Genomic DNA, 27,696 nt, shown 5'->3' on the forward strand with positions numbered 1-27,696 from the left:
CCAGATAGAAGAAACACAAAACTTGCCAGATTCATGTAAGACAACAATAATTACAGTAATAACAAAGATGGGGAAGGATCCACTAACACCAGCATCATATAGAGGAATATCTCTACTTAATTCAGATTATAAGATAATAGCAAAATTATTAGCATACAGATTTGCCGATTGTGTACCAAAAATAGTAAAACTAGATCAAACTGGATTTATTAATAAAAGACGAACAGCGGATAATGTCTGTAAACTTATTAATCTAATTCATGCATTTCAAGGAAATAAGAAGCCAACAGTGGCTGTTGCTTTAGACGCAGAAAAAGCCTTTGACAGAGTAGAATGGAATTATTTATTCGAAGTATTACAGAGGTTCAATCTACCAGAAAAATATATTAATTCGATTAAAGCATTATATACTGGACCATTGGCGAAGGTAACAGTAAATGGATATGTATCGAACCAATTTAAATTAAGTAGGTCAACTAGACAGGAATGTCCATTATTCCCCCCGCCCCCCCCCCCCCCCCATTGTTCGCTTTAGCAATAGAACCATTGGCAGAACTGATAAGAATAGAAAATAAAATAAAAGGGATAAAAAGAAGTATAAAATCAGTTTATTTGCAGATGACATCATAGTATACTTAACAGAACCAGAAATATCAATAAAAGAATTACATAAGAAATTGAAGGAGTATGGAGAAATATCGGGGTACAAGATCAAAGCAAATAAAAGTGAAGTGATGCCAATGAGTAACGCGGATTATACAGAATTTTAAAAAGAATCACCATTTAGATGGCAAACACAAGCAATCCGATACCTAGGTATTAGGTTAGATAATAACTTAAGCCACCTGTACAAACTAAATTTTCAGCCATTAATAAAGAAATTGCAGGAAGACTTAGAACATTGGAAAGAATTACCACTAACGTTGATAGGGAGGGTAAATTGCATTAAAATGATTGTCTTCTCAAGGATACAATACTTATTTCAATCATTGCCAATTCCCTTAACAGAGAAATTCTTTAAGGAAATTCTTGTGGAAAGGGGAGAAACCAAGGATAACGTTAGATAAATTAACAGAGAGGTATAACCAAGGTGGTTTGCAGTTACCAAACTTTAAAAATTATTATAGAGCAGCACAATTAAGGTATTTATCAGATTTTTACCAGACAAGGGAAAATCCAGACTGGACTAAGATAGAACTAGATAAAATAGGGGAGAAGGTACCGGAACATATATTCTATGTGGGATAAAAAGCTGGTGCAATATAAAAGCTCACCAGTACTGCATAATTTACTTAAAATATGGAAGAAGATCCACTTAGAAAGGAAAAAAATGAATGACCAAATACCAAAATTACTATTGACGCAAAATCAGCTAATCCCTTTTACAATAGATAACATTTCCTTTAGAGAATGAGAGAGAAAAGGAATCAAAAGAATAGAAAATTGTTTTTTGGGAAATAATTTATTAACATTTGAACAGTTGAAGTACAAATATGGAATAACTCATGGTATAATGTTTGCATATCATCAACTGAAAGCTTATTTAAAGGATAAATTGGGAAACAGACTGAGATTACCAGAAGGAAGCAGCTTTGAATATTTGATTACAGACACAATGATAATTAAAATATTTATAACGAACATTAAGCTGCAAGAGAAGGAAAATGATTAAATAAGCTATAAACCCAAACAAAAGAGGGAAAAGGATTTAAACATAAAGATAAAAAATGAAACATGGGAAAAGTTATGTTCTGGAACTATGAAGAATATAATAAACACAAGGTTACGCATGATACAGTGTAATTGGTTACACAGGTTATATATCAGACTCCAAAAGTTAAAAAAAATGGGATCCAACATTATCAGATAGATGTTTTCGCTGTAAGAAGGAAATGGGAACAACAGTACATGCAATTTGGGCATGTGAGAAAGTGAAAATGTTTTGGGAAGATCTAAATCAGATATTAAATAAAATCACAAAAAATGACATACCAAAAAATCCAGAGATCTTTCTTCTAAGTAATACAAGAAGTAAGGAATTAGCCCTCAAATTGGATAAAGCGCAAAAAAGATTTATTATGATAGCCTTAGCAGTAGCAAAAAAATGTATAATGTCAACTTGGAAAATGGAAGAGAGCATGAGAATACAGCAGTGGTACATGGAAATGAATAAATATTCCATTGGAAAAAATAACATATAATTTAAAAAATAAGGTCACATTATTTGAACAAATTTGGGAACCATACATGGAACATAACAGAGAGGGCTTGCCTCGGACCTCCACCCCCTAAAATGATAAGAAGACAAAATGACTTGATCCAGTGTGCATTGTGTAAAAGTAGATAACATTTTTCTTGTTTATTTTTCATTGTGTGATGACATTGTTTAATGTTTTTATTGTATTGTATATGTTGAATATTTATTGGTTTTGGAGGGGGGTGGGAAGGGGGAGGGAGGGTAGGGGGGAAAAAAGGGGGAAAATGACAATGTGTATATTTAATGAGAAACGTTTGTATATATTTTGGTTGATATGGTTCACAGTATGAAAAATAAAAAATAATTTAAAAAATGTTGGTAAATGTGAGGTTATCCACTTTGGGAGCAAAAATGGAAGATCAGATTATTACTTAACTGACAAGCATTTGCCATGCAGAAGGATTTGGGCGTGCTTGTGCACAAATTGCAAAAGGTTGGTTTGCAGGTAAAGTTAAAACATTCCAGTATTGTCAGGTAATATAGGTGCCTAACCTTTTATCTGGAATTCTGAAAACCGCAACCTCCAAAAACAGGCACTTTTTTTGGTAGATGACATCTGGTCATCAAAGATGGAGTTTGGCACCAAACATGACGTGACCCTAGCTCAACTCCTGTGTATCCCGTTGCATTCCGCTACTTCATAAGCACCTCCAAATTGCCTATACTGACGTCCGTCCAGCGTCGCGGTACTTTCGGTGGCTGTTGTTGCTACCCATAATTCTCCCGCTGCACTAGCGCAGGGGAATCGAGAATGGAGCCGTTCCTCTGGCACTGTTACAGCGGGGAACGGGGAGAGAGACAGCAGCATGACTCAGTCGGTGGATTGTATTAAAGGATTCATCGGATGCAGCAGAAAGCAAACTCCAAGGTTCGGATCACAATCACCAATGTTCTTTATTAGATCACCAGTCAAACAATAGAACAGTGCAATGGCTCTCCTGCTGCACCCACTCACACAAGCACTCACACACTCGCGCGGACCCACACCGAACCATGGGACCTGTAGGGGAAGGAAGGGGCTCAGTGCAGTGTGAAGCAAGAGAAGAGGATTTCCTGAGTGTTATACCCTGAGGGAATATGCGCCCTTGCGTCAGGGCTTCTCACAGGGTTTTCACAGCTTCCCACCCTGGGAAATACGGAGGACTGTGGTTCTGCACTGGTATCTGTATACACCAGGATACCCTGTTAACCTTAGGGAGCACAATACCCCAATACACACGGTCCTCACAGATGGCATCTACTGCAGCAATCACAATCCATGCAGGGAGCAGGAACATCAACATGTGGAAGGGAGGAAGAGTGCAAGAAAGAGCCCACTCAGACTTAAGCATGTCCTGCTCTCCTGAGCAGGGGCCAATGATAGTGCCTGAATTTTCCGCTCTGCCGAGCAGGGGACCAGGACCAACCAATGGCATTGCGTGCTCAAGCTTGTGGGCAGGCACGCACCTGATTGGTTGTTTTCTGGACAGTGGGGTGTGGCTTTCTGTAAAAGAAGATCACTAATTGGCCAGCGGTACATTCCACCCCCTCGAAAGCCGTAGTGGGCTGATCAAGCTGGGCACTGGTGATGGCAACATCTCCCCAGTTTCCCCTCCCTACCAAAGTCTTTAGTTTGAGTGCTGATGGGGTAAAGTGTAGGGGGAACAGATTAAAAGTGATTTTAGCGGCTCCCACCTGGCTTTTCCTCTGAGCCCAGGAGTGGAGTGTGTTCTGGGCTGCCAATCAGAGCTATTGGTAGAGCAGTTCTCTACCATCATGGATCTTTTGATGGGGGTACCCATGATCTACCTCTCTGGTGATTTGCAGCACTGTTGGTTGCTAATCTTCTGGTCATTTTGGGGTAGCCTTGCTGGTCCAGGACTGTGTAGTTGGGGCCCTGAGAGAGCGAGAGCCAGGGAGAGTCGAGGGTGAAGTCCAATTGAGGGTTAGCCTGTAGGAATCCACTCCATGGGTTGTGCTGTTTGGAGGGTTCCCTAGGGAGTCGTCGCCATGATGGAGGTGGGGTGCCCTGGAAAAGAAAGACAGGAGATGGCTGGTTATAGGGTAGGCACACATGCACATTAACTGGGGAGAGCCTATAAACAGGTCAAGAGATAAAATACAATCAAACATTAAAAGGCACAAGCAAGCATACAATGTTCAAAAGCAAAAGGACATCACACACACATAATCAGTTCAAGTATTTACATAGAAAAGTTCCAAGCTGCTTGGTGGCAGAGAGGGTTGCACATTGTAGGCAATGTCTCTGGGTGATGACTTTCTGATAGAGGTTGCTGGAGTCTTCGGGATGGATAAATGATGATGGAAGGCACTTCACTACAGGGATAAGGATGTTTGGAAGCCAGGTGTCCTTATCTGTCTCATCCTCATCTCTTGGGAGTCTCCAGGCCATCTAGGCTGGTATGGATCCCTGCAGGGAGAAGAGAGGGGAGAGAACAAACACGGTCAGGGAAAGGGGGCAGGTCGAGTCTCTGCACCGGTTTTGGGTCTGATGCGGAGAGACGGTAGCTACTCCTGTGTAGTGAGCTTGCTTGTATGGTAACCTATGAGCTGGTCCTAGCCCCTATGCTATAATTTTGGCTTTCCTTGGCAGCTGACATGGCCTTCAAACCCTACCAGACTCTTCAGGCACGTGGATGAGGTCACCTCATAAGAGTGGTGCGAGAGCGGTGGAGTCAAGTGTCTGGACAGGGGAGAGGCTCTCTGGACTGTCCGGCGTGAATTTAAGTGGTTCACTGTGTCCTTCAGCATGCTGAGCCAAACTTTAGTGTGTGGTCAGGCATCAGTGCACTAACCTTTTCCTTAAGGAGGCTGTCCATCTTTTCGATGAGGCCTGATGCTTGTGGTGGGAGGGAATGTGTAGCAGCCACATGAGCCCCATCTCAAATGCCCAAGTCTGAACCCTTGTATCTGTAAAATGAGAGCCTTGGTCTGACTGAACCAACCATGGGGTACCAAAGATGGAGGAGAGGCAGGCCCTGTATGGTGTAGATTTGGTTTGCCTTGGTGTAAGGCACTGCAAGCAGGACACCTGAGTATGTATCGACCATAGTCGAACATAGGTCTTTGTTTGTTGGCGGGGGTGGGGGGTGGGGGAGGAGAGCAATGTAATCTATTTGCTAGACCTGGCTTGCTCCCACGCTGCGTCGGATGTGCCCTGGAGGCCCCACAAGTCACCCCCTTGGTCTTACCTGCTGGCAAGTTGGGCAGTTGTTCATGCGTGCCTCGTCCTGGGTGAGGTGAACGCCGGAGGCTCTTGCCCAGCGGCGTGTCACTTCAGTGCCCATGTGACTGCTCGTACAGTGGGCCCAGGTGTAAGAGCGTCAGGGTCCATGCTGGTGACGTGGGCAGATCTGTACCGCTTTGTCGATGGCAGCATTGTGGGCAGCCTCCACAATATGCTGATTTGAGTGGGCATCCACGTGGTGTACCGTGATGGTTCTTTGTTTGGCTGTTCCCAAAAAAACTGCCAGTAGATGGTTATGGATCTCCCACCCAGTTTCGTGCCAGTGAGGCATCCAAACCGCCATCCCGTTAGCTATGGCCCAAGAATCTGTATAGATATGTACCTGGCCAGTACAGATGTAACGTGACAACAACCAGTTCAACCAGCTGACTTGATTTCTCTCCTGACCCTCTGCAGATAGTCTTACCTGTCGCCAGGTGTAGGGTTGCAGCCTGTCAGAGCTGGCTACCGTTTTTACAGCAGCTGCAGCCACCTGTAAATCAGGCATATTGTCTATCCTGGTTGGTGAGTAAGTTGAAAGGCTACTCCCAGGAAATGGGAGAGGAGTTATCAGAGGGGAGTTCAGGGGGCTCTTCCTTGCTGGTGGGGAGGGCCATGACCTGCTCATGAAGCTGGCTTATTCCCTCCAAGCCTGCCTTGGTGCGGTGGGTGATGCACCAGTGCCATTTGACGATGGTCACCTCCTGGGCACGTCCCACTTTGTGAGTCATGTCAAAGGACTTGATCCAGCACATGATGGGGAGCTGGGGCCGATGATGGTTTTACCCATAGTCTGGTGCTCTGTGCTGAGGAGCACCATGTAGCAAGCGAGAAGCAGGCATTCTAATAGGGTGTAGCTTGTGGCAGTACCGGGGAAGGACTTGGTCCAGAATTCGAGTGGAGCTCTATAGCTTCTGTGCCTTTGCCAGAGGCTCCACTCAGTAGTGGTGTCAGTGAGGAGACCTAGAGCTCAAAGGGCATCCCAGGCTCGCGAGGTGCTAGGGGAATGGTGTGCTCAACAGCCTGCTTTACTGCCTCAAAAGCTGCCTGTTGGTCAGGTCCCTTGTGGAAGTTTGCATTCTTGCAGGAGACAGTGAAAAGTGGGCGAAGTAACATGGCAAGGTAGGGAATGTGCTGGTGCCAGTAACCCAGGAGGCCCACAAAACTCTGGGTTTGGGACTTGATGGTGGGTACGGCGGTAGACAGCCATCTCCGGGATGTCCCTCTGTTCTGAATGCCACTTTATGCCCAGGAAGAGGATAGACTGGCTGGGGCCCTTGTCTTTGTCCCTGTTGATGGCCCAGCCACGCTTATGGAGTCCCGTGATGAGGAACTTGAGTGCTTGGGCTACTGCGTCCTCACTGGGATCCTGTATGAGGACGTTATCATTATAGTGAACTATATTGATGTCTGGAGCAAGGGCAATATTCTGCAGATCTCAGGCTATGAAACCGTGGCAGAGGGTGGGACTGTGTACAAACCCCTGGGGAATTCGGCAAAAGGTATATTGCCTTCCTGCCTATGTGAAGGCAAACTGATCTTACAACTCTGGGCATAGGGGAATAGAAAAGAAAGTGTTGGCGAGGTCAATCACTGCATACCACGGCAGTGGTTCTGCCTGAGATATCCTCGACCAATGTGACCACATCTGGACAGCTGAGGCAAGTGGTGGGGTGACCTTGTTAATCTTTCTGTAGTCTATTCTCATCTGCCATGAGTCGTCTTTCTTCTTGACGGGCCAGACCGCTGTTGAAAGGGAAAACTACTGGTCTTACCACTCCTTTGTTAAATAGTGCCTCGATTGTTTGGGCTATCTCAGTGGTGCCTCCAGGTACCCGATACTAGGGGTTAGAGACTGGAGAGGGTAGGTTGGGAATGATAAGGGGTATCCACTTTGCTGCCCTGACCACGATAGATGCCCAGGCGACCCCAAAGGCAAACTTTCCATTGTTGGTTTTGAGTGTCTGCCCCCTCAGTACATTCATGCCAATAATGCACTCAGTCGAGGTTGTCACCAAAGCCAGGAAAGGTCGGGAGGTTGGGGGGGTGGGGGAGTTGCTGATAGAGAGGATTATCTCCTTTTCCGAGATAATTGCACCCTCGAGCCCCTCTATCTGGACCTCAGGGGTGCTGGGGATGACGGTGTGCTCGGTACCAGTATCCACTAGCACCAGCCATTTCTGTGTGTTACCCTTGTACCAGTGTGCGCACACTGGAATGAATGGCCTCTGGTCACCCGGGTGGGGTTGGGCTGCTGAGCAGATCTGCTGGGATCCTTGGCCTCCTTTCTATGTGGTTGGGTGGAGGATGAGATGGGTTCCTCTGCCTTGGAAGCGGAGAGAGGATTTTGAATGAGGGAGGCGCGGATGACTGGTGCTGTGTGTAGGGCAGTCCTCTTCGCTGCCTTCTCGTGGCCCTCCTGCTACATATTAAATAGAGTGGCGGTGTTGAGGACATGAATGACGGAGAGGTCAAAGCTGGTCTGCCCTAGTTTGCGGATCAATTCCTTCCTGATGTCTGCACCTTGGAGCTCTTCCCATAGTCCCCTTCCCTCGGTGTGCTTGGGCTGAGGTTTTTGCGGCTCCCTGCGCCTGGCCTCCAAGCGGCTAACCTGCGCAGAGTTCCCCTGGAGTACACCAAGCTCCAAGTGCTTCAGCCCTTCCAGGATGGCAATGGCCTCCCGGATGGACTTGCTGGACACTGTCCCCCCTTGGGTCAGGGCATGCATTGTTGACCTGTGAGAGCTAGAGTGATTTCGGTATCTTTGGGGAGGCTGTTGCGGGTTTGATTGCTGTACAAGCCGGTGATTAGGACCCATTCCCTGATGACCTGGGTGCCCTCATATGCAATGTGCCATTGGGGATGGCTGAGAGATTCCACTCCAGGAGTGAGGGGAATTTTGCCCACACTGCCGTGGTGATCTGGCTCCAGAAGGAGTTCCTGTCAGCTATTCCCTGGAGGTGTACCCACAGCACGTTATGGAACTGGCTTCCCAGTGAGAGATGGATACGGGCCCCCACCATCGCACAGCTGCAGTAGCCAGGCAGACAATTAGCAGTACCTATAAGCCAGGATGGTGAGCTCTTTCTCAGAGTACTCCCATTTGACTGTGTCCCAGTGGTCCATCCCCGGTTGCTCAGACCTTCTCTGGTGTCTCCAGCTTGGGTACCCTGGGAGGGGGCGTAATTACGGGTGCCGGATCACATGGTCACTGGGCGAGCCTGTACCTTGTCCGGGGTGCAGGTGAACAGAGGTTCATGTTCCAGCTTGACCATCTCTGGGTCCTCCAGCCACACGTCAGCCACCCCCACTCAAGCCTCAGGTTCTGGACTGCGCATAACCAGGGCTCTGACCTCAAGCCAGGTCGACCTGTCACCTGCTCTGGTGGGCAACTGGAGTTGCTACACCTTGATCAACTCGCATGAGGCCTGGATGTACTTGGACTCCATGCAGCCTGCTTGGGCGGGGGCACTCCAGTGGGCGTCCAACGTGATGGCCCACTTGGTGACCATGGCCTTTACCTGCTCGGCATCCCGAGTGCTCTTCAGATGCAGCTCGGCAGCTATGTCACACTGGCTCTTCAGAAGTGACACAATAGCCATATAGCCTGCCCATGGCTCCCTGGGGAGTGGGAAGATCCCAAGTCCTGGAGGAGGATAGCCACATGGTCACCCAGTCCTTGTCCCTGTGGGTTGAGGTACTGCGAACAATCAACTGGCTAGGCATGTTCTGCCAGCTGCACTGCCAGTCGACCAAACCCCAGATCGTCATCGGGCTACCTGGGAACGACAGGTTTGGGTGTGGGGGTCCCTTCCTGTCCACGGGTGTCTCAGTTCCATATGGCCACCATCATCTACACTCCTAGTGTCACACAAGTGGTAGTGACTGCTGCCACAACCTCAGATCGGGTCACAAACACTACTAGTTGCTCCCACATATCCATCCATATTGATTGCTTGTCTGGGTTGCTTTCTTTGCACCCTGCTCATTTATGCCAATTGTATTGTATTGAAGGGTTTGTGGGGTGCAGCAGAAAGCAAACTCCAAGATTCAGATTACAATCACCAATGATCTTTATTAAATCACCAGTCAAACAATAGAACAGTGCAATGGCTATCCTGCTGCACCCACTCACACAAGCATTTACATGCTCGCGGTGACCCACACCAAAGCGTGGGACCTGTTGGGGAAGGAAGGGGCTCAGTGCAGTGGAAGGCAAGAGAAGAGGATTTCCTGAGTGTTAGACCTTGAGGGAATATGCGCCCTTGCACCAGGGCTTCCCACAGGGATTTCACAGCCTCCCACCCTGGGGAATACGAGGTCTGTGGCTCTGCTCTGTCCTCTCTGAACACCAGGATACCCTGGCTAGCCTTAGGGACCACAGTGCCCCATTACCTGCAGTCCTCGTGGATAGAGTCTACCATAGCGACCACAATCTGGGCAGGGAGCAGGAGCATTGCCACGTGGAGGGGAGGAAGAGAGTAAGAAAAAGCGCTCTCCCACTCTGCTGACCAGGAGCCAATGATAGTGCCTGAGTTTCCCGGTTTGCAAAACAGGGGCCAATGACCGGGGCCAGCCAATGCATGCTCAGACTTGTGGGTGGGCACACAGCTGATTGGGTGGTTGCTAGAAAAACAGGGTGTGGCTTTCGGTAATAGGAGATCATTATTTAGCCAGTGGTACATGGGGGAGAGACAACAGTGTAACTCGGGCAGGTGAGAGTTGGGTGAGAGAGACAACAGCGCAACTCGGGCGGGTGAGGTGGGGAGAGAGTCGGCAACATGACTTGGGCAGGTGAAAGGGGGGTGGGAGAGAGATGGCAGCTGGCTCGGTGGGGGGGGTGGAGATCGCATCATTGACTCGGGTGGGCAGGCTTAAAGGGACAGAAATAGAAATTATTCAGAAATCCGGAAGATTCTGAACAACGGCAGGTGTCTACTCCTGAAAAAAGGATATGTACCTGTACTTCATTTAGAATGTTACATGCATGAAATTCTTTAACTTTTTTCTACAATAAGGCAGACAGAGAGTCACCACTTTATCCTGTAGCAGGCTATCAAGAAGGCAAATAGAATGTTGACCTTCATTGCTAGAGGAATTGAATTTAAGAGCAGGGAAGTACTGCTGAGGCTGCATCTGGAGTACTGCATGCAGGTCTGATCTCCTTACTTGAGGAAGGATGTTCTGGGTTTGGAGGTGGTCCAGAGGAGGTTCACCAAGTTGATTCCAGAGATGAGGGAGTTAGCCTAGGAAAGCTCGAGTTGTCTGGGGCTATACTCGCTTGAATTTAGAAGAACGATGAGGGATCTTATAGAAACCTATAGAATTATGAAAGGCATAGATAAGATTGAGCACGGGTGGGCAAACCATGGCTTGCAAGCCACATGTGGCTCTATGATATAAATGTGTAGCTCGCAGAGGTATTTTGGCTGTGTAGTGTTAGTGAATGTGGCTTGCAATTGTGTGAATGTGGTGTGCGTGGCCGTGTTGCAGAGTGTAAGTATGATCCAGGCCACTCTCCCATTCGCGCTCCCGATGCCCCGGCTGCCTGCCCTCCAGAGCTCCCGATGTTGTGGTTTCCCACCCACTGCATGTTCTGACCTCTCACCCATCCATTGGAGCTCCTGTTACCTCATATATGGACTTACCACCTGGTCCCTGCCAGTCACTCATCCGAGCTCCTGACACCTCGAACGAATTTGCATGTGTTTAATAATCGATCTTCCCTAAATTTTACCCTAAAAATGGTTCTTTTTAAGTCTTTTTATTAAGTTCCAGATTAATAAACATAATGATACAAAGAGATTGGGTTTGCATTAACAATGGTTAACATATACAAACACAGACATCGAGCAAAATATGTAAACTGAGCCTCCCGATTTCTTAAAGGCCGAACATGAAAATGAATCAAATTTTATTACAAAAATATTCCTCGCCCTAAAACTTGGTCCATAAAATTCAACTATTACAAGAGTATATATATGTTGGGTACATTTTGATTATCGAAACCAATACAAATTAGCAGTTTAAAAACTACATACATGAATAAATATTATTACATACATCTATTTCCTAATATTTATGTAAAATGTCTGCAGCTCTCAAACAGCTGAAATTTATCGTATGTGGCTCTTAAACAAGGTTGGCCAGCCCTGTGATAGAGGTAGATAAGTTGTTCCTATCTGTGGGGGGACTAAAGCAAGTGGCCTCAAGGTCCAGGGTAATAGATATAGGACAGAGATGAGGAGGAACTGCTTTCTGTGGAATTCGCTGCCATTTGAACTAGTGGAACCTACCTCAGTGAATATATGTATGATAAAGTTGAATAGATTTTTACAAAGTAGGGGAATTAAGGTACTTGGGGGAAAAGGCAAGTAGGTGGAGATGAGTCTGTCATCAGATCAGCTATGATTCAATTGAATGGCAGAGCAGGCTCAATGGGCTGGATGGCCAACTTTTGCTTCTATTTTTTGTTCTTATGTTAGGTAGGGAGCTTTTGACATTGGATGATGAAGGGGTAGGGAGGGGGTGTGGAATATAGGTCCAATTCAGGATGATGTGACTAAGATGGAAACGATGGCAAATTCTTGAGAATGCTTTCAGTAGTACAGGGTACTATGATGAACTTCCATAATGCATGCTGTGGGTGATACATCAGCACAAGGAGTTTGTGACAGGATTTTGCATGAAAAAGCTGGCACTTGCTTATTAAAATGGCAGGATTTGACAATGCAGCACTTACAAAAAGTTTAGGTTTCGTGTATCTAAATGAGTGAATGTGGAAGTTAAAAATTTTTGACAACTATTCAGGTCCAGCAACAGAGCATTTAAATTTTGGCAAACATTCTGAGCTAATTTAAACCTCTGCAATTTTAATTGATTTAATTTTTTTTAAAGTGTTTTTGTTCTTTAATTCTTTCATCAATGTTTAATCTACTGAAATTAGAAACAAGAACAATTTTGGCATGGTTTTTTTCAAGTACTGTACTATTATAATGTGACTTATTCAGTTTCCTTCCCCATTGTATGTAGACAGTTCAGTGCAACATTTTAAATAGATATAAAACAAATAACTTCTGCACTCAGCAGGTTAGGCAGCATCAATGGAAAGAGAAACAATTAATGTTTTGTGTCTAGACCTTCAGAACTGAGGAGAAAGAAAATTAATTTATTTAGGTGACAGAGGAATTGAGGGATGGTCATTCAGAGATCAAATAACTTAAGGGTCAGTTAAAATTAGGTTAAGCTGCTTTGTCTATTTAATGTGTTGCTAGTTCAAGTTTATTTATCATTTGATTATTACAGTACAACCAGATTGGACAGTGTTCTCCGGTCCATGGTGCAGAAACAGTTCAAACGCACGTAAAGACATAACACACATACAGACAAATGATACAAATACACAGAATCTATATACATGTCATATACCTATGTTAAAAATTAATATTATTAATAAATAGTAGAGTCATGGGGAATTGTTTTAGCAGATCAGCAGTCATTCTGAAGTCTCATTGCCTGTGGGAAGAGGCTGTTCCTCAGCCTAGTGGATCTGGCTCTAATACTTCTGTATCTCTTTCCCAAGGGGAGTAGCTGGAAGATGCTGTGTGCGGGGTTGCAAAAACATGTAAAAGAAAACTCTCTTTAAAAAAAAATAGATCAATTAGGGGTGGGGGAGTGGGCAGGAAACTTCAGTGATCCTCTCTGCCGCTTTTAGGGTCCTGTGGATTGACCTCCAATCCGATGCTTTATAACAACCATACCAGACTGTGATGCAGCCAGCCAGGATGCACTCGATAGAGCTCCTGTAGAAAGTTACAAGAATGGTGGCTGGTAGCCTTACCTGCCTCAGCCTTCAGCAGTGTGGTCACTGTTGCTCCTTCCAGAAGAGTGAGGAAATGTGTCCATGATAGGTCAAGTGAAATCTGAGGCATTTGGTGCTCTCTGTTTTCTCTATCACCAAGTTATTAGTGTGTAGTGGAGGATAGTCATCACTGGTCCTCCTGATCTCCTTTGTCTTGCCCACATTGAGACTCAGATTGTTATTCTTGCACCATTTCATGAGATTTTCCAGCTGTTCTCTGTATTTTGACATCATTGTTGCTGATGAGGCCAACTACTGTGGTGTCATCTGTTGGAGCTGAATTTGGCATTGCAGTCATGTGTTTATATTGTGAACAGGAGCAGGCTGAGCACATAGCCCCGAGATAGCCAGTGCTCAGCGTGATGGTGCTCGATGTTCTGCTGCCAACTTGGGCAGACTGACCTTTCAGTTAGGAAGTAGGAAGTTACAGAGAAAAGTCTTAAGTCCCAGCGAGGACAGCTTTTCCACCAGTCATCAGGGTATGATTGTATTAAATGTTGAGCTGAAGTCAATGAACAGCAGCCTGGCATATGAGGCATTGTTCTCCAGGTGAGTCAGGGTGGAGTGGAGAGACAAAGCTATAGTATGGTCAGTGGCACAGTTCAGCCTGTAATAAATTGAAATGCGTCCAGAGTCTTTGGGATGTGTGCTTTGATACATTCCATTACCAGATGCTCTAAGCATTTTATAATGGAGGAAGTCAGTGCCACTCAGTGGTAATTATCGACGCCTGTTAATGTCGATCTCTTTGGTGTTGGGATGATGTTAGCTGCCTTAAAACCTGTGAGGACGATGGACTGCTGTAATGAAATGTCGGACATGCCAAGTAGATCAGTCTATACATAAAAAAAGAAAATGAGAAACTGAATTAGAGCACTCAAAAGTGACCTGTTGGAACATTTAATTATGGAGTTCTGCAAGTTACCATGTGCCCACAGAGAAGATGAGGTGTTGTTCTTCAAGATTGCTTTGGACCTTGTTATAATAATGCATGCAGCCACAGACAAAAAAAGGTCAGAGTGAGAAGTAGAGTGGCAGACAACCAGAAGCATTGGGTCATTTCTGCAGACTTAGCACAGATAGCAATCAACCAATTTCTGTTCGGTTTATTCAATGTGGAGGAGGCTAGATTATGAACACTAAATACAGTGCACTAAATTGGACGAAGTGCAAGTGGCCAACTGCCTTACCTGGAAAGACTATTGGGTCCCTGGATGGGAAAATCCCATATGATAGGGAGTAGGAAATGTGGAAAGAGGAGTTACAAAGGGAGCAATCCTTTAAAATACTGAAAGGAAAGGGGAATATGTATCTGGTTGTGGAGTTTTGTTAGAGCTGGTGAAAATTGTGAAGAATGTTGGAAACTGTTCTTGATTTGGCTAGGAGATGAAGGGGTGAGAGCTGAGTTCCAGACCAGAGGTGTAAAACAAATGCCTGATCCTGTTCTTCAGGTAAACATCTCTGAAAAAAAGAGACATTTTCCCTCTTCCTTGGTCTATATTTATCATCTTACTGGTACTTATCTGTGAGTCCTGTACCAGATGAGTCAATCATTTGTGGGATATGTTTGAGGAGTACACAAAGCAACATTTCTTATACTTAATTTGTTAAGTGCTGCACTTGAAACATTCGGAGGACATTAAATATGCCAAATAAATGCATTGAGAGTTGTTGCTTTATTATAAAACATTAAAGTAGTTCATGTTTAGGCATAAAGTGGTAACTTAAATGATTGAAAACTATTGAATAAATTTTATCTTTCATTTTCAGTATTTCCTCCCACACCACAAAAGGAAATTTTCTTTCCTCAATTAAATCTTTCTTATTGAATAAGTTTTCTGTCTTGAAAAGTGGTAGCACTCATACCACTGAGTCAAATGACTGGGATTCACTGATATACTATTGCTTCAGCATGTAAACTAAACTGACATTTGAGTGCGTTAACAAATGTCAGTCTAAGTAATGCTGACATTTACCAAGGATTGCCCGGGGATATCACCTTTTATTTTGAATATTAAACTGAAGTCTCACCTACATGTTCATATCCTTGAAGAGGAAAGGGGATGGTGGGGAGAATCATATGTCCCACCTCATGGTTATCACAGGCCAGCCTTTGGACATCCCTTCTCTTTGTGTGACAAGAGGCTTGGTATCATACAACAATTTACTTTGTTATAGGTGTAATATAAATACATGTAATGGTAATAAAGACAGCTGCAAACAATTAAGCTCTCTCGAATTTTCTTCTTTTATCTTGTAGGATAACTTACCAGGCACTGACTATGAACTTTTTTCTGTAATCATTCACAAAGGAGGCTGCTATGGAGGCCATTACCATGCCTATATCAAAGATATTGACCATCTAGGTACCTGGTTCTCTTCAGTAAGTCATTTATTCGAGAAAATATTTCATTGCACTTGTGGTATTTGGTAATATTATTGAATGTCACCACCTATTTGTGTAAAATACTGTGCCATTTATCCCAAGAAGTGAGGGGTTTTATTTTAACTGGTTTGATTATTTGTCTCTTCTTTGCTATTTACTCCACTTCTTAACATTGTTACACCATTGTCATTGTGTTGTCATCCACCTGCATGGCATATATATCTTGTAATCCTTCAATTTTTCAATGTCAGCCATGAGATGGTCTTTAAATGTCATTTGTTTAAAACTTATGAACAAATTTAATTAATGCTCAGAACATCTAGTAGAAAATAATGCTCTGGAAGTAAATAACCCTACACTTTTAGATCAGTTGTTGTATATCAATTTTCAGTTCTGTTCGTCAGGACTATCCTGGTATTCAGATGGAAGACAACTTGTCTGTACTTCAATCTGACAGCTTCGGTCGACATTCTTTGGTGTGCTATGCTAATGAAACTTCAGATGACTCACTATCTACAATATTTTGGAGAGTTATTACTATTGTTGCTCCATCGACTGGAAGACTAGATGTTTAGTCATATTGTGTTGATGTTAATTGTGGATTTTGTTTTGTTTTGGATGTCCCATGAAACATGGTGTACCATGAGTAGACTGTCATTTTTCATCCTGATGCGCTTGAAGAATATTGCATGTGCTAATGACTTAACACAATCCACAAAGTAGAGCCCAGCTACTTGGTCCAAATCATGTATAGGATTCAGGACAGATTTGAATTGAATTGACATTTATTGACCTCTGGTTTGATTAGAGAAACTCTTTAAATCTATAAACTTATTGGTATTTGGCTTGTTGTGGAAATGGTAAATCCATGTAGGAGGCTCCATGCATTGGGGAACGGAGAGGGAGTACAAATGAGGTGAGCAAGATAGACAGATTTTTGGGGTGGTATTGGCCCCTTGAGCCAATACCTGAAGGGAAACCCACTGAAAGTTACCAAGTAGTCTTTCCTGTAGAGCAGGCCTGAACCTAAAGCGATCTGATTATATTCATTTTCAGGTCAGGTTTCTTTAATAAGATAGAAACATGTCCTTATTGCCTGGCTTGAGTTGGGTTTGGTTTGGCCATGTTTGTGTCAAGTTCAGTTCAAATTTTAACTTTATGCCTGTGCTGAATGGTACTTCAAAGAACAATTGTACCCACTGATGTTTTAGCCCTGTCGATAATGACAGAATTTCTTTGCAAGTGGAAGTTGTGGCCATATTCAACTCAGTTTGTTTTCTCTATATTTTATCTTAATAACCACAAAGCATATATTCGTGTCACCACCACTACTACCACCTTTGCATTGAAAGGTTTCAGTACAATCCAATTCTGCCTAGATGTTGGGATGATTACCATAGATCTTTTTTTTACATTTCCCTTTGAGAAAGTGCCATGAAGCTCAAAATCAGTTGAAACATTGCAGAATCTACCGGAATGTATTGGAGTTGCTCTGCATTGCTGCAGTAGTATTGTTCTTTTGAACAGCTGTCTGAACCTGGAAGGCCTAGATGTCCAGTTGCATTTCACAATGGAAACATTGAAATCCTGAAATCTGCACCAATTTGAGGGTTACTTGTGTTGACCAATATTATTTTTCCACATCAAAGGTCTCTACAGAGATATCTGGAGGAAAGCATGGAATTAAACATTATTCAGAATGGCCTTCGAATTTTCAATCCATCTTTTAAAAATAATATCTTGGATGTGAACCAATCATGTTTGCTATGGTGTTTTGGAATGACCATGACAACCTTGATTAGACAATGAACCATATCATTACACTCTGTCCCTTCCACTAGTTTCATGGTGGTATTGTATTGATGCATTCTTTTCCTGTAACACCAAGTTAAACAGGATTTGCAGTTGTTCCTTCAAGCCATTACCTAAAATATTTAGCTTGAATTTAAAGGTTTTGCCATCTTGTTAAGGGTCATCATGATATATTGTTACAAGCCCAGAGGACCCCAAACCCCAGCAGGAATAGATATTCACCAAGACAAATAGTTACTTAAACAGAAGTTGATTTTAATTATCTTTAAACATGAAAACAAAATCACACTTTAACATATCACTATTGACTTAACTAACCTAACTTAACCCCCTTCTAATTCTAAGCGCACGTGTATGTAATGTATGTTCAGAAAAGTTCTTTAATTTACAGTCCAATCTCACTTCTCATTCCTCCACATTTACTGGTTGCAAGCAATTCTTATTCTGTGCACAGAATTTAACATTTATAAAATTCACCAGGCTTTGGTGCTTGAAAAGTAAATGGTTAACGCTCAGGAAGGTTCTTGTCAGTTTTCAGAGAGAGTTTTATTGTTCGCTGGGTACCCACAACTGATTCCTTTTTAATCAGCCACTTCAGTGTCTTGCTGAAGAAACTTGCACCCTCAGGGTTCTCCAGATGATAACCTCTTTCTTTCAGTTCCCTTATGTTTCTCTTATTCCAAGTGAAACATTAGGCAGCCAGTCCTCTCCTCTTGCATGAACCATAAGGGCTTTGACCAGGCTGAACTAAGCACTCACAACTCATCTTCTAAATGGGGTTTTCCACAAGCTTGCCAGCTTGTCCTGTTCCAGTCCCAGCTGCTGCTGCTGACTGTAAAACTGCTGAACTGAATTTTCTCTCTCTCAGAGAGAAAGCCTGTTTTCTCCAAATAGCCTGCGGCTCTGACAAGTTCTTTCATCTGTTGCCTTTTTGTAAAATCCATTGGGCACTCTCCAGAGCTTTGGCAAAGGTTCTGGGGCCAACATGTCTAGCATGAGAAGAGCTCCAGTATTTTAAATAAAATCTGTTATAAAGTGTTTGTATGTGACCTACACTAAAAACCTTCCTTAATTTATCTCCCAAAAACATATCTATATGCAATGCAAACACAACATAATCTGTTACAATATACACGGTGTATATATGTACACTATTAAACCCCTTTATAATTTTAAGTACATGTGCTTAGATCACCTGTCAACCTGTAAATTAAATTAAAGATTCTTTCTTTGGCTTGGCTTCGCGGACTTTGTAATTTGTAATTTGTAATTTGCATCAATGTCATGGAAATTACCGGATAAGATTCTTTGGGATAGAATTTACTTCCATTGGGAAAATAATGGATTTATTGGGGATAGTCAATGAGACTTTGTGTCAACGAGTTCGTGACATGAACTTGATTTAAGTTTTTTCAAGAGTTGAAGACAAAGATTGAAGAGGGTAGTATAGAGGATGTTGTCTAAATGAACTGTAGCCAAATGAAGATCCTTCTTGGTAGGCTGATTCAAAGGATTAAGACACATGGCATTCATGGTGTTTTGGTAGATTAGATAGCCCCAGAAAAAAAAGGGTAGTGGTGGAGGAGTTTTCTCTGACTCGAGATGTGTGACTTATGATGTTCCATAGGGATCAGTGCTGGGACCTCTGTTGTTTGCAGGAGACACAAAAATGGGCAAAAGTGTGGATAGTAAGGAAGGTTATTAAAGGATGAAGTGGGATATAGATCAGATAGAAATTTGGGTAGAGAAATGGCAGATGGAATTTAATCTGATAAGGTATGAGGTTTAGGAGGTTAAATGTAAGAGAAAAGTACATGATAATTGGCAGGATTGAAGTATTAATGGATCTTAGAGTGCATCCATAGCTCCCTGAAAGTGGCAACACACGTGAAAAAGGTGGTAGAGAAGGCATACAGCATACTTGAGTTCATCATTTAGAGCAGTGAGTATAAAAGTTGGCAAGCCTTGTTACAGCTGAATGAAACTTTGATTAAACTACATTTGAAATATTGTGTGTACATCTGGTTGCCACATTACAGAAAGGATGTGAGAAGGTGCTGAAGGAGTTCACTAAGTTACTGTCAGGATTAAAATATCAGCTAAAAGAGAGTTGGATTTTTTGTATATAGGAGTTTGGAAGCTGAGAGGTGACCTGATGAAAGTGTATAAAATTATAAAAGGCATAGATTAGGTAGATGAGTGAAACACGAACGTCTGCAGACGCTGTAATTGTAGTTAAAAACACACTGAAATGCTGGAGGAACTCAGCTGGTCTTTTCAGCATCTATAGGAAACAAAGATAGGTAGATAGTCTTTTTCTGAGGGTGGAAATGTTAAAACACCAGATGACAGAGATTTATGAAGTAATTAAAAAAATATTTAGAGTGATGTTTGCTTGGTATGTGCTGTCAGCGGAGGTAGTAGACTGAGAGACAACGGTAATGTTAAAGCAGCTTTTGCACAGGAACATGTACAGGTAGGGAATGTAAGGATGCAGACCATGTGCAGGCAGATGGATTTGGGTTAGGGTTAATTCAACATGATTGCAGATCTAGCAGGTCTAAAGGCTTTTTCTGGGCTATAGTGTTCTTTGTTTTTTGAGCATCAGTTTCTCCCTTTGTTTTTGAATTGCATTAGTATTTTTGATTGCATTTATAAGAATTAACTGGTAGTTCTTACAAACTTATATTTAGATTCTTAATTTTGTTTCAATACAGTTGATAGCCATTTTCTAACTGGAAAATATTGCACTTTCTCTTGTGATCCAAAATAGATGCAGTGCATTAAAGCACTTATCACCACATATAATATAGCATCCTCTGCCATTTGTGCCACCTACTATGTGATCCCACCACCAGACACATCTTCCCTTCTCCACCTTCTGTAGGGAGCTCTCTGTGACTCCCTCATCCACTCCTCCTTTCACTTGGTACCGCAACAAATGTGCCCACACTTCCTCCCTCACCACCTTTCAGGGCTCCAAACAGTCCTTCCAAGTAAAGCAACACCTCACTTATGAATATGCATTCAGTGCCCCCGTTGTGGCCTCTTCTACATCAGAGAAACTGGATGCAACTGGGAGATCGTTCGTTGAGCATCTCAGCTCTGTCCTCCGCAAAAGTTGGAATCTCCCAGAGGGAATCCATTTCAATTCCATGACCCACTGTTATGCTGACGTGTCTGTCCATGGTCTGATAATTGGAGGAACAACATCTTCTATTCTGCCTGGGCACCCTCCAATCTCTGGGTATCCTTCTCTGGTTTCTGTTAGCCCCTCCCTCCCCTTCCTCTATCCCTCTGTCTCCTTTCTTCCAGCTCTGCATTCACAAAGCCACCCCCCTCACCAACCAATTCTCATCTTTCCTCTTCTGTCCTCCTATCCTTGTCCAGTTATGGCCTCTCTCTGCCTTTTCTTCCCTCCTCCCCAGCCTTTTTATTCGGGTACTTGCCTGTTTTCTGTTTATCCCTTGAAGAAGGGCTCAGGTTAGAAATATTGGTTATATAACTTTACCTCCTATGGATGCTGTGTGACCTGCCAAGTTCCTCCAGTGGGCTTTATTAAACTTGAGTGCTCCATACACTAACTGTATGTCAAATGGAGCAGGAAATTGTAAAACTTACCATGTATTCAAAAGGTTGTATGAAAAGCTTGGCCCCCATGCCCCACTATTTTATCTTCATTTGGTCTTGTTTCAAATTATTTTTCTGCTTAAATTTTCTATATGCCACTTCAAATAAAAACAGCAACTTTACTTTTATCCACCCAAAGGCATAATTCCTCAATCCCAAATCCTGCAGAATTCTCAGGCATTTCTTTAATACTTTCACTATTATAATCTTTATGTAGTTCAATAAGGGCACATATGTGCCATATGTAGTTCAATAAAGGCACATAAGTTAAAATATGTTTTGTCTTCAGCCTCACTCATTTCTGATCATTTCAGGATGAAGGTAAAGCTATGACCCATTCAACTAAAGATCCAATAAATGAGGCTAACATGTTGGAGCTAGGAGATCCCCTGGAAGTTCTGAGAGCTATACTAGTCCAGGTATTGTATTGGATGCGGACTAATCTGTATTTATCTTGGGCGACTGCACTTTCAGATAAACCTTTTAATGTAATGATTCAAAACAAAAACAATGAATTTAAAAAAATGTTTGATCACATTCCTATGTTGTTTAACTTATTGCTCTCTGACATTTCTTTAAAGTAAATTAAGTAGATAGGATACACAATGCTGGAGATTACTCAGAGTTTCTGATTGGGGTGTGTTCAATTGAATGACCGTATGTACACAAGCCATGAAAATATTGTAGCAATTTCCCAGGTACATAAAACACAACACATAAGAAGAGGGGGATGGGGGGAAATAAGTAAGAAAGGAAAATAATTATTCACATTTGAAAATAAATAGTAATGAGAAAAAAATGCTGAGACACCAGAGAAGACAGGTCTTTGGTGGCCAAAGTAGAGATATGGTAAGGACGGTGCAGGGCGGTTCAAGAACCTTTTGCTGCTGTTTTAAAAAAATGCTGTTCTTGAACCTAGAGGTGGCAGGACTTCAGGCTTTTGTATCTTTTCCTGAAGGTTGCTGAGAAGAGGACATGGCCAGTGATGGTGGAAGCCTTGTGATGTTGGTTGAATCTCTGTCATCCTCCTATATTTAAAAATAAATTTAGTTAATTTTACTTGATGTCGACTTCTGTAAAATGTATATTTTACTGCAATTCACTCTAATGCTGCTTCAAGTATGCCAACAGCTTTGAAATAATGAGTTGCCTGGAAACTGAAGCATATGCAATGTTGTTTCTGGTTCTGTACTTGAAAAGAGCAGCTTGAATGCTTTGCTGCTCCCGACCTTGTACCTTAATTAACCACACAGTACTTTGTTAAGCAGAGTAACTAGGATTACTTTGCTGTAGTCTCGGCAATCTACCAAAATAATAATTGTGTGGTGAATTTTTTTTTCCACCAGCATTGAGTTTTTATTTTTTAGTTAGAATTTGAAATTATCTTACTGCATTAAAGGTGCTATACAAAACCAAGTCTTTTTTTTTCCCCCCACACTGTAGTAAGGGACTCATTCCAGAGATTTCTTACCAGTGAGTTGTTTTTTGACCCGATTTGCGTGGAACAGTAGTGTTTCGTCAACCCTGTAGAACTGCGCTTTGCCCCACCTTTATCCATGCTTCTGCTTGACTGAAATCTTTGTTTTTGTTGAACTTTTACCACCACCCATGACTGTGAATGAACCACTACCTCATCTTGGACCCGAACCTCTGCCTCTTCCTGTGGCCTCACCCACATACACCTCCTCCCTCACCTCCAGTGTGGTGAAATTAAAAAAAAAGTATTTTCCTATCCATTCTCCCATCTGTTTACTAGATAGGACCTGATGGCATACTGGTCGACCAGCTGGGCCAGAAATTGATGGAGAAAATTGGTGTTGCATGGAACAAAAGGTATCGCAAACAGTGTGGATCCATAAGAAAGGTAGGAAACTACAATTCATTTACTAAGGAAATTGAAATTTAGCATTTCAGTTAATTCAGAGATCCAAGGTGAGCTGGCCAATTGGATACAAAATGTGGTTGATGACAGGTGACAGAGGATGATATGGGGGGGTTGTTACTCAGATTGGAGGTCCATGACCCATGGTGTGCTGCAGCGATTGGTGCTGGTTCCACTGTTGTTTGTCATCACTATTTAACTACTTGAATGATAATGTAGTTAGTGCATTAATAAAGTTTACCATGGTGGTCTAATGGACAATGGAGAAGCTTTTCTAGGATTACAACAGGATCTAGATGAATTGGGGAAAGTGGCCAAAGGAATGGAATTTAATTTGGACAAGGGAAGTTGTTGCACTTTCATAGATTAAACCAGGACAGGCATTGCACGATGAATGTTCAGGTCCAGGGGAGTATTGTAAAATATAGAAACTTGGTATACAAGGTACAGTAAAGTCCCATTATCTGGAATTCAAGCAGCCACATGATAGATTTTCTTGATGGTGGGGAGGAGTTTTGCCTGTAATGTACTGGGTTATATAAACTATCTTTTTCAGGGCTTTTAGCTCATAGGTAACCCCATACAGTGGTCAGCACATTTCTCACTACACATCTGTTGTCCATGTAATGCTCTAATGACTCCTTTTAGTGGCGATTCCATTATTGCTTGCTTCTGAGAACACATCTTGAGCACAAAGCAAAGTGTGTTGGACTTTCTTTGATCATATATACATGTTTACTAGGTTTCTGAACATGAAAATAGCATTGATTTTTAAAATTTATTTGTTGCTATATGATCACTGCTTGTCTCAAATGAAGTTATTGCTTGTAACTCATCAATAGCAGCACCAAATGTTACTAAACATTTAGAAAAACATAAACCTGAGAGAACTTTTTTTAGATCTTTTAACAGAGGCTACGCTGTGGATGGACTTGAACCAGTTAAAAATATCATTCTTTTTTTGAATATTTTATTTTTGATTTTCAAAGACTCATGCAAATTCAACAAACGATTCTTTTCCCACGCAATATGATTTACAGAGTCCATTCCCCCTTGCTCTCTCCCCTCCCCTATCCCCTATTCCCTCAATTATACAAATATAAGAATACAAAAACCACATAAATAATGGTGAAATCAACAATCCTCCTCAAGGCTGGAGAGCCCCAGATGTTAAATAAAAATGGGTGGGGGCAAAAAAACATCGTCTGAGCCACATTCCCCAATTCACACTCAGTCATTTACCTGCCGGGACAGATTGTTTCCTCTCTCTTTCAGGGGGTGGGGGAATGTAAATTATATCTGCACACCTATATGCTTCAGATAGGGTTGCCACACTTCACTGAATGTGTTACATCTCTTCTTTAAATTGTAAGTGATTTTTTCCAAGGGAATGCAACACTGCACTTCCATATTCCATCGTGTAGTATTTGTCTGGAAGTTGGACTTCCACCTAACTGCTATACACTTCCTAGCTACTAACAAGGTGACCGTCACAAACTGAATTTGGTGTTTGGACAGTCTAAACTGTACTTCCCCAATGTCCCCCAGAAGGTACAACTCCGGATCCTGTGGAAAATCCACTTTTGTAATCCACTTTTTCAGAATGTCCTCTAGATCTTCCCAGAGGATCTCACCCTTGTTCACAGCCAGGTGGAGTGGACAAAGATTCCAAACTCCACACCACACCTAAAGCATATTTCTGAAATTTCTGGGTTTGATGTATAATTTTTGTGGTGTGAGGTACAACTGATGCAAGAAATTATATTTCACCAGCATGTTTCTGGCATTGACAATTCCCATCATGCTATTCAGACACGTCTTCCCACCATTGTTCGTTAATTGTTATTGTTACGATTCCAGAGGACCCCAAAACCCAGCCGCAATAGATTTGCACCATGACAAAGGGTTACTAAAACAAAGGTTGCTTTTAATTATCTTTGAACATGAAAATAGAATCACACTTTAACTTATCTCTATTGACTCACTTAGCCTACTTAACTCCCCTCTAATGCTAAGTGTACATGTGTGTAATGTGTGTGTAAGTTCAGCAAAGTTCTTTGGTTCACAGTCCAATCTCACTGGTTGCAGGCAATTCTTGTACTGTGCACAGAAGTTATTAACAAAGTTCACTGGGCTTTAGTGCTTAACAGGTAAATGGTTACCACTCAGAAGGGTTCTTGTTGGTTTTCAGAGAGAGAGTTTTTCTTGTTTCAGGTCACCACAGAGTTCCTTTCTGTTTCTCCTATTCCAAGGGAATCACCGGACAGCTAGTCCTCTCCCTTGACCAGGCCGTCTTCCAAAGCTTGCCAGCTTGTCCCTCTGGAACCGATGTCTGTCTCTCTCTCTCTCTCCCTCCTCTCTGAGAACAAAGCCTGCTTTTTTTTCTGCTCTCTGCCTGCAGAGATCACATGACCTTCCAGACAGTAAATGCTCTTTTCCAGACAAAGTTGGTACTGCATGTTGTTACATTTGTTGCCTTTTGCAAACAACAGTCCATCATGCCTATGAGCACTCTTGCAAAAGCTCCTGCAAAAATTCAGTGTTTTAAAGTGTTTGTGTGTGACCAGCTCCAACAATCCTTTCCCAATTTATCTCTAAAACACCTCTATATACTCTGTCACATTATCCCCAAGTCCAACTCCCATCTTTCCCTTGAGCAATGTAACCCCGGCTTCAGGCCCTCACTTTTGAATATGGAATACATTTTAGAGATAAATTTGCACACATTCCCATTTCAAATTAGAATCTCCATGTCACTACAGGGTCAGTATTGGTTCCAGTTTGTCCCTTAGGAAAGTCTTGTATTTGGTCTTCAACTGCTTGAATGACATGAGCTGCCCTTGATGATAACAGTCCTCGATACACCTGATCCCTTTCTGGCATCAAGTATCCAGGATCATATTGCCCAGAGTCATGGGTATTAAATTGTTCTGGATCAAGGGTGTTTTAGGAGATATCCCAACCTTCAATCTAATACATCGATTTATTCTTTCTCACGTTGGCACACATATTTTAATATGGGGGTTATCTGTTTTAAAAAAATAATAATTTAATGTCCCATTTGTATATAAATTCTCCTGCTATGTTTTTTCCCCTATCGCATGTAACCCAATTTGTGCCAAAGAAGGGGGACCCCCTCCCTCAAAAAAGGAGGCGATAAACCTCGCCTGGGACTCCCAGAAGTATTTTGGCTGAGAGTTTTAAGCCCCCCCCCAATTCATATTGCCATGTCAACTTCTCTATGAGACTCTAGACACCTTACTATTCCACAAAAAGTTTCTGACATATCCATTAAGCATCTTAAAGAAGCACTGGGCCAATGAAATGGGCAGTGTTTGAAAGATATTGTTGACTTGGCATCACCTTCGTTTTTACACAGTTAACTCTGCCCACTAACATTATGGGCAGAGTTTCCATCTAGTCAGGTCTTCCTCCACCTGAAGTTCCTCTCCCCCCCCCACCTTCACAATATCTTAGGATCCACTCTTTAAAAAACACAATGGCATCTTTCCCCTCCTTAAGCTCTACAATTTTTATATTATTTCTCCTATTAAAATTTTATAGCATATTTAGCCTATCCCAAATCTTTTTCCTGTCCTTTACCTCAGCATCTCTATTATTCTCTAACTTTTCTAAACTGTCCTCATCATCTTCCCCCTTCTAGGTACTTCCCCCTTGGCCCTTCTGAATTCCCATATCTCTAATGTGAAATCTTTTGATACATTCTTCAGCCTTTCGATCACCATCTCCTTTGCCTTCATGATGCTTTTCACGGAGGGCTCCGAGCCCCCTCCCTCTCGCCTGTGACGACAGACCTCCTGGTTGAGCGCTCTCCGCCTCTGTCTGCTACCACTGTCACTGCCATCGTTGCTGGTCTCTCTGCTACTGCTGCCACCTCGTCGCCTCTGCTGCACTCAGGTTGCAGGCAAGGCCATTCCCAAGACATTGCCTGTTCCTACACCCCTGCCTCTTGGTACAGGATCAGAGTCACCTGCCTCCTCCACCACCTTCAACTCACTCTTGCTGTCGCCCACGGGGCTAATCGCTGCCGCTGATGCTGCTGCCACAACTTTCACCGCTGCCGCTGCAGCGGCTCTCACAGCTGCCACCATCGCCTTGTTGTTTCCACTGTTCACAGGGCTGCTCTGAGGTCACAGGCAAGGCCTCTCTACTACGCCCTACCTGTTGCCACCACTTTTGACCCGTTCCTGTCACCACCCACTGGTCTCACTTTGACGTGTAGGAATCGCTCTCCCATACCAATGCCTGTAATCTTCCCTGGGCCCGCTGACGAGTGGGTTCTGTTATCTTCCGATTCGGCAGCTCTTTGAGGTAGGTCGTTCTTTTCTTCTCATTTTCTTTACCACATCGCTGCTTCTCCTGGTGGTCGTGGTGTGTTGGCTTTGCTATTTCTTTCTGGATTGCCTTTCTTTCTTCCCCATTTCTATTAGGTTTAATCTTCCAGTCAGTTTTTTTCCACTTTTCTATCATTCTTCTGGTTGTTTTCCGACTATTTTCACTTGGTATTTCTGGAGCTCTGAGATTCGTGCCTACCCCTTCTGCATCATGTGACTCCCCTAAAAATATTGTTCTTCACCCTGCCTATGTCCATTAGGTACTAAATTGTAGTGCAGCTGGTTTT

The 27,696-nt window shown here is 42.9% G+C and overlaps 1 protein-coding gene across 2 annotated transcripts in view; it reads left to right on the forward strand.

The window, feature by feature from the left end:
- usp40 (ubiquitin specific peptidase 40) overlaps positions 1 to 27,696 on the forward strand; it is a 217,116-nt gene that overhangs the window by 101,223 nt on the left and 88,197 nt on the right. For both annotated transcript variants that reach the window (XM_069934087.1, XM_069934088.1), the window contains 3 exons: positions 15,605 to 15,727; positions 21,487 to 21,591; positions 22,929 to 23,036. In XM_069934087.1, coding sequence (XP_069790188.1) covers positions 15,605 to 15,727; positions 21,487 to 21,591; positions 22,929 to 23,036 — 336 coding nt within the window. The remainder of the gene's footprint in view (positions 1 to 15,604; positions 15,728 to 21,486; positions 21,592 to 22,928; positions 23,037 to 27,696) is intronic.

The sequence above is a fragment of the Narcine bancroftii genome, chromosome 4 (assembly GCF_036971445.1).
Source record: "Narcine bancroftii isolate sNarBan1 chromosome 4, sNarBan1.hap1, whole genome shotgun sequence".
Lineage (NCBI taxonomy): Eukaryota > Metazoa > Chordata > Chondrichthyes > Torpediniformes > Narcinidae > Narcine > Narcine bancroftii.